Below are 7,486 nucleotides of genomic sequence, written 5' to 3'. Positions count from 1 at the left end.
AAATGCAAATGCTAGGAAAAACGTGAGCTTTTTGTTGAAGATGAGAAGAAACTGCTGAAACCATTTTAAGCTAATTTTTGGTTTACACATGATCTGTACTGATCTGACGCAGTATGTAATAAAGTGAAACCTTCCCTGTGTTTGTCATGATCAGTGTTTACCTGATGAATAGGCTTTGCATCAAGGAATGTTAGAAACTGATCCGACCTGAGTGTCTGGTTTGCAGTGACATGTTTATCCTTGTCTAAGTTCCTGTTACCTACTCGGCTCCAACAAACTCGTTTCACTTTCACAGCAACAGTTTGGATCACTGTGTCGGAGTCTGGGGTCTTTATCTGTGGTAAGTCTTGTTTTTTGTTTTTTTTTGAGTTGGAGAACTCAAAAAACAAGAAACTAATAATGAAAAAAAAATGTGTGATGGAAAAACATAGGGATTTTTTTCTACATGTTACCGAATAAAGTCAGACTGTTGTTTCTCTGTCAAACCGTGAGCACATACAAGATGATAAATGTTTCTGTCAGTTGTTAAAAGCTCCCACAAAGCTCCAAATGTAGCAGCAAAGTGAGAAAAGCTGTATTTATGTTTATAAAGACTTTGGACTTATCGAGGTGACTTAAAAGAAACTCTGAGCTTTCAGTTATGGTTATGAGCTTAAGTTACACTGATATGGAAAGAGGTTAATTTCAAAATAAAAGGCCATAACCTAACCCCAACCCTGCTGAATAATCTCAGTTAAAGATGATCATTTTAACAAGTGAACACAGTATCACAGTATCTGCTTCTTAAGAAAAATAAATGTAACCTAATTATTTTGGATGTTAGTGTTTTGTTCTGAATATGCAGATTGATGTTTCTGATGAGTGTTTCACGGACCACCATCAAACACTTTTCTTTAATATATTTGTCAAATAGAGTTAAACACTGAGCTGACAACAGACTGTTGCTGATTGGTCTGCTGTTTACACAGTGGGTGGAAAACTCACATGAATCATTTCAGTTTCTCCTTTGAGAATGACTGCTTGATACAAACTCAGGAGCCCAGCTGTCTGAGACGACTGAAGATGAAGCACATTTGTTGAATTTGCATAGATTAAACTGAGTTTGCACCTGTCTGTGTTGAACTGTGTCAATCATCAGTTAACACGACTTTTCAGCTTCCTCAGAAATAATCCTTAAAGTTTGAAGGTGTTTGGGTAAATTCGTCATCAAATCATCAGATTTGTTCTGTTCTCTGTCAATCAAAGTTAGAGAAGAAAATATAGTAACGATTCAAGAGGAAGCACTATGCCAAAGACTCGTGCCTCATTCTGACGTTCATGTTCAGTATCACTTATTCCAGTAATGTGTTGGTGTCTCATAGTTATTGTTCATTTGTAATGTGATTTTCAGCTATTTTTCTAGTTTGAGACTGCTGTGCATATTAATGAGCTCTGTTCAGCACAACAGATGCTGTGTCAGTCCCTCATCTGTGGAAACAGCTTCCAGTTTGGATTCGGGAGACAGACACTATCTCTACTTTCAAGATTAGGCTTAAAACTTTCCTTTTTGCTAAAGCATATAGTTAGGGCTGGACCAGGTAACCCTGAATCCTCCCTTAGTTATGCTGGGTAAATGCAGTAAAATATGTCCAATAATTGACATTTCAGCAGCTGCACCACCAATATTAATACCAACAACAACACTACAGCATTCAACGCATGTGTGCTACAGAAAAGGTCTGTGTGCTTTGGTGAGCAGCTGGAAGCCTGCACAGACAGAAAAGTTTAGAGAAACACTGCAAACAAACACACACTGCCTCACAGCATCTGTGGGATCAGCCTGGACGTTTTGGTCCAGGCTGATCTTTTCTCCCAGTACAAGCCTGACCAGAATATTTAAAATCATCATTCTCTGTTATTGAATCAGTGATGATCTAATGGTCTGTTTACATATAAACTATTTTGAAACTGCTTAATAGCTAAACACTGAAACAGCTTCTTGAATGTGACTTCTGTCACAGTTTGTCTGGGCAAAGGATCCAAATGCTGCGGTGAACAGTGCGTTTATTTACAGTGCAGTAAATATTCACACAAACAATCCCGATGCATTCCCCTGACTCCCGTGCCGTGTCTTCTTCCCCAATAAGTCCGTGCCTCGTGCTCTCCGCTCCCGTGTGTCTGCTCTCCACGTGCTCGCTGGCTTTCCAGGCTCTTTTTGAAAGAAACGATAGAAGCAGCTATCAGGACACTCAACTACTGTGGGCATACACTCACTGGACTTGACACTAACAACACTAATGTGGAGTCTCATGCAACAGTCCAGCGTCAAGGAACGCTCGGACAAACTATTAAATAGCTCCCAGACGAGGCTTGATCAACTTCAGGTGTGTGTGCGTTTCTCGTCCTCAGGTGTGGCCAGGCTCCTGGCTGACACCCCCACCAGGGCTGAGGAAGAGGTGCTCTGCCACACCCACATACACACCCAGCTATACACAAACATCAGGAAGCAGGACAGCAGCACAAAAAATACACGTCCATACTTATTCAAAGACCCTGGGTCCTTCAGACACAGGTCCGTGACAATTTCACTGGAACTGAACCTGTTTTCCTGTTATTGTTACAGAGTGGAGGAACTCATTGATCCACAGTACAGGATCTGCAGTCTGGAGATGATGTTCGGAGTAGACAAATGAAGAAATGCGCCACAGAGAACCTTGAGGTGAGATTTCTTTAATGTTGTTAAAGAATCAGAAACAGTAACATTTAGAATAAAACACATGATGTTATATTAGTCTGCTGGGCTGCTTCCTGTGAGATGCAGAGAGTAACAGGAAGCTTGTTTTGCTTGTTGATTTTCAGAGTAATGAGTGATGGCTCTTCAGGAGATCAGTGTGATCTTCACACACAGACCCTCGGCCTTCTCTGCTGCTGTGCTGCTTCTAACACTCGTCCTCTGCAGAGGTGAGCAAAAACTGCTGAGCATTTAAACTCATCTATGATCATTTTTGGTTGTTTTGTTTAAACATAAAAAAAATGGTTCTCAAATTCACAATTGTTGGAAACTAGCCAGAACGACCAGGAGGACAATATAGAGTTATGAAAGAATGAACGACTGAACATGGCTGGCTGTGTTGTGGGGGCCTTGAAGTTCTTTGGATTTATAACAGAAATGATGCTTCGTTTATTGCTGTGTTTTACAGTTCTGTTGTTGTATAAAGTTGTGTGTCTGCTCATCTCTGTCTCCTCAACAGGATCATTTGTAGTGGATGTGACACAGAGCTCCTATCAGGCAGAGGAGAACCACAACATCACACTGGAGTGGACGTTCACCACCAAACCAGACACGTCCATCTCAGCACTGAACATCCTCTGTTACATGAAAAAAGATCAGAAACCCTCAACTCTGTATTATCTGCTTGATGGTGTCGAGTTCTCAGAGGATGAAGAGTTTTCAGGACGAGTCCAGAGTGACAAAGACGCCCTCAGAGAAGGACGAATCAGACTCCAGCTGTCCAGACTCAGGACTAAGGACTCGGGTCTGTACCTGTGTGAGGTGGACACAGGTTATGGCCGCGGCTACAGCAGCTGCAGAGTCACCGTCTCTGGTAAGACAATTCATTTATACAAGTGATCACTGTGAGCTGTTAACGTCAATCATGGTTCAAACCTGAGATAAAATTGGTGTGTATAATTGTTACAGGCTTTCAAAGTGATGAACACAAATCTTTAGTTTCCACTTTCATAAAAACTGTGTCTTTATAAATATCCTGTTTGATTGATGGAGTTTCAGACACCAGCAGCTGTAGCCCCACTTTCACTGATTTGAGTCCATGAACTGGATCTTCTTCACTGTTCTAGAGCTGATGTTTCCTTTTGGAGCATTTTTAATAGAATTACCAGAAAAACTGTGTAGTTAGAAAATTACATCTATAAACTGCATCACACAGACACACACCTGCTAATTAGTGCTGAGTACAGTAACAGACATATAGGAAGTCTACACAGAGATGATATGCACATATCTTTCTTTTTACATAGCACTTTAATTCTTATTGTCTGCACTGAAGCACCGCAGCAATTTCCTAATGTTGTAAACCTCAACATCTGGCAATAAACCCATTCTGATTTCTGATTTCTGATTTCTGATATGAAACTATCCATGGAGACCAACACTGGTTGATGTAGAAGACTGTAAACATGATCATTTCTGCTGTAAGTTGGACTTTTTAACACAAGAGTCTTTGTGGCTTACACACACGTGAGGCTAATTCTTCATGGAGCTGCTGGTCCAGGTAACATCCCTGAAGGAGGCCTCAGAGTCTGAGTCGACCACAGAAATCCACAGTGTCCAACCTCAGTGACACTGTTACTGAGCAGCTTCATCAGGACATGTGAGGAAACCAACACTGAAGAGCTACAAACTGTTTCTCTCATCACAACAGTTTGTTTGTTTTTTGGTTCTTCATTGTGCTTTACACAACTTGTACATTCACCCATTGACACGAGCCCTTTTTGGTCTATACTGTCTCACATGTTCACAGTGTTTAACATTCACACACATTCATACTGTGATGATGCATCACAGACAAAAAAATATTTAGCACGCAGACTGGGATCGAACTACCGACCTTTTGATTAGTAAGTGACCTGCTCTACCACCTGAGCTAAAATTAAAAAAAATATGTTATTTTTTTAATTTCAGAATCAAAATCTGGGAAGACCGAAACAACTCCGCAACCTGGAAATTTCCAGAGGCCAGATTTGGATGATGTGACCAAAGGCATAAGTAAATATATATATATATATATATATATATATATTAAAAAAAAATAATAATAATAACTTTACAGTTTACAAAAACACTAAAATCATTCATTTGTTATATTGTTTATACACAGTACAGTCAGGAGATATGGGCCAAATCTGAGCACTGTATTAATTTACCAGAGCAGAATACACAGTTTTCTAGAAATGGATTTAGTTCAGTCTCAGACTAAAGAGAGTCTAAGACTAGGCTCGTTCTATGGAAGTGAAACTGAGTCTATATGAACAACAAAGTAAAATCCTCCCATAAACCTGCAGCTCTTTCAGGTAAACATACTGAGGTTCTGCTTCAAAATGTCAAATATCAGTTTTATCCAGTTCTGGGTTTTGGGGCCTCGAGTCTTTCCTGGCTGTCATTGGGCAAAAGGCCCGATGTAAGCTGGAGGTCACCAGACTGTAAGTGGTGATAAATTAAATTCTCTGTGCATCAGAAACATGTAAATAAAGTCTGGTGTTCACCTCTCACAGCAATACTGCTTATTTAATGGTCAATTCCACTTCCTGTTTTTAAAATGTGCTCGTTTACATCATTAACACTGAATTATGTTTTTCCTGTTTTTGTACCTTAGAATTTTTCCTGGTACTCTGGTTAGCAATCGTCGTGGCTGTATACATCTGTATCTCTCTGGTCTCATGGGGATTTATTGTTTATCAGAATTGTAAAGAACACGTAAGTCTGTCAGAAAAACAGGATTTTCTTGTAAGTTTTGTAAATATAAAATGATCAAAACACATTTTTTGACACATGGTTTGTGTCAGAATATCATTTGCTCTGTCACAGTTTAAAGTTTCTTAAACTTGTCGTGTTCAGTATAACTCAGTGAATCTTTGAATTGTCTTTCATTTTAAACAGAAAACAGACCTCCTCATACAAAACCAGGAAGTTAATGAGGAAGAAGCTCTCAGCAGGTGAACCTTCTAGTTCAGATTCATGATGACAACATCAGCTGGGAGCCGCAGATCTCGGACTGTGAATAGAAACTACTTATAACATCATGAGGAAAAACGAAATTTAAGGTTTTCAGTTTGATGCTGTTCAGTAAGTTGGCGCTGAGAACCATTGGAGAGAATAAAAAAGAACACAAACAACAGAGAAAAGATTTAAATTCAGGACTTCAGTCCAATATTGTTATCCTTCAACTCATTTGAATTATAAATATACTGAGAGGTTAAAATAAAAACAGGATCATTTCAAGTAAAACACAAACAGCATTAACAGGATGGAGCTTCATGTTTCATGCTTAATAAACTCTTGTGATGACATTTAAAGAATCAGCATTTTAATTGTTTCTGACGCTGGGAAACAAGAAAGGGTTAGAAGCATAGCTGGACTGGCCATCGGGCATACCGGGCATTTGCCCGGTGGGCCGCTGGCGATATTTTGATTTTATGGGCCGATGGATTTTTTTTTTTTTTTTTTTTTTTTAGGAAGGGTATATATAATGAAAGGTGTTGGATTGGCCAATTGGTTATGATCGACTCTGGGCTGGACCAATTACAGCCGAGGAGGCCGGATGCACCCTCCCCCTTGTTTAGCAATCAGGTGATTTTCGCACATTGCATGCCAGGAACTCATGGCAAAACAATCCAAGTACCGCATCAAATGCAAGCATTTGCAGCACCACAAAACGTTCATTCTCCGGTTCCAATACCTTCTTGCTTTTTCTTTGCCGCACAAAAAAGGAATGTACAAAACAAAAGGAGAACAATGCCGGTCCGTACAAAGACAGACTCGACGAAAAGACCAAGAAAAGATACGAGGAAAAAATCAAAGGAGTGAAAGGGTCAGACCCTTACGAGCACACAGAGGGACAAAAGACGTTAGCGTGCTGCCCAACTTTCACCACGCTCATATTTATAATTATACGGTTCTTGGAGTGAGTGCATACACTCATGAAGTTTAGTAACTTCAGGTCACTGCAACAAGCCCAGGTACAGTTTACCGACGGATGGGTGCAGGACCTTGAAATGCACCGTGTAGAACGAAAGACCATCGTACATATCATAAGTTTACCAGTCTCACAAATCATCGTCATAAATACACATTCATTAACCGTTTATTAATATAACCTTTGAGCTCAACCGTAATTAATTAGTAATGGAAATAATTTCTGGTAGCATTACAGAAATGTAGCAGTGACAATAATATTGTATGTTGTAATCGCAATGGACAATTAGTGATACAAAACAACTGTTTTATCCTGTGAATAAAAGTATATGTTTTTGTCAATGTACCATGGTAATAACAGAAGCGAAACACAATATTGTGTCAGGACAATTTACTATTTATTCATAATAAATAAAGGAGCATAGCGCGACAATTTCTGTTCAGCGCCAGACTTATTTGTAACCTATATCACCAATTATGTTAAGAAAAATGACGTATTAACTACTACAAAACTCTGACCTTTGTGGGAATGCTTGGAGCAGACTAACATGTGAGCTGGAGTGTTCTGAGACGTTATATTTGGTATATCCAGACCATCTGTCGGCTCTTACTTTGGAAACATGGCTTAAAAAATTTCTCTTCAACGACGTAATCCAATAAAAAAAACAAAAAAACGATCTCTTTACCCGTCGGCTTCCCGTGGCTGTCATGCGACCGGCTATTGCAGTTAATAATACAACAGCTTCTTGCCATTTTTTGTGTTTCTTTTTATCGCTGTGTAACTGAGTTCAATTG

The 7,486-nt window shown here is 39.5% G+C and overlaps 1 protein-coding gene across 2 annotated transcripts; it reads left to right on the top strand.

Moving 5' to 3' along the window:
- Positions 1 to 259: 259 nt before the first annotated feature.
- Positions 260 to 6,337, top strand: LOC147334719 (uncharacterized). Of its 2 annotated transcripts, XM_086274553.1 has the most exons (8): positions 260 to 340; positions 2,389 to 2,435; positions 2,603 to 2,698; positions 2,839 to 2,940; positions 3,231 to 3,584; positions 4,682 to 4,765; positions 5,373 to 5,473; positions 5,657 to 6,337. In XM_086274553.1, the coding sequence occupies exons 4-8, from the start codon at positions 2,850 to 2,852 to the stop codon at positions 5,714 to 5,716; spliced, it is 690 nt and encodes a 229-aa protein (XP_086130679.1). In that variant the 5' UTR covers positions 260 to 340; positions 2,389 to 2,435; positions 2,603 to 2,698; positions 2,839 to 2,849; the 3' UTR covers positions 5,717 to 6,337. The 2 variants fall into 2 exon arrangements, with proteins under 2 accessions (XP_086130679.1, XP_086130670.1); XM_086274544.1 differs by lacking the exon at positions 2,389 to 2,435 and having other exon boundaries at positions 272 to 340.
- The last annotated feature ends 1,149 nt before the right edge of the window (positions 6,338 to 7,486 follow it).

Source organism: Aulonocara sp. 'chitande type north' Nkhata Bay, linkage group LG3 (genome assembly GCF_057382095.1).
Source record: "Aulonocara sp. 'chitande type north' Nkhata Bay isolate Kocher_YH1m ecotype deep benthic linkage group LG3, A_spYH_male_GT1.1, whole genome shotgun sequence".
In the NCBI taxonomy this organism is placed as follows: domain Eukaryota; kingdom Metazoa; phylum Chordata; class Actinopteri; order Cichliformes; family Cichlidae; genus Aulonocara; species Aulonocara sp. 'chitande type north' Nkhata Bay.
This window is presented reverse-complemented; position numbering and strand designations above follow the sequence as displayed.

Bases quoted from the DNA above. Each gene is read 5' to 3' on its own strand.
- LOC147334719 (XM_086274553.1), top strand. From the start codon at position 2,850: ATGGCTCTTCAGGAGATCAGTGTGATCTTCACACACAGACCCTCGGCC. The intron at 2,941-3,230 runs GTGAGCAAAAAC...TCTCCTCAACAG, and splicing joins AACACTCGTCCTCTGCAGAG to GATCATTTGTAGTGGATGTG. The intron at 3,585-4,681 runs GTAAGACAATTC...TTTTAATTTCAG, and splicing joins CTGCAGAGTCACCGTCTCTG to AATCAAAATCTGGGAAGACC.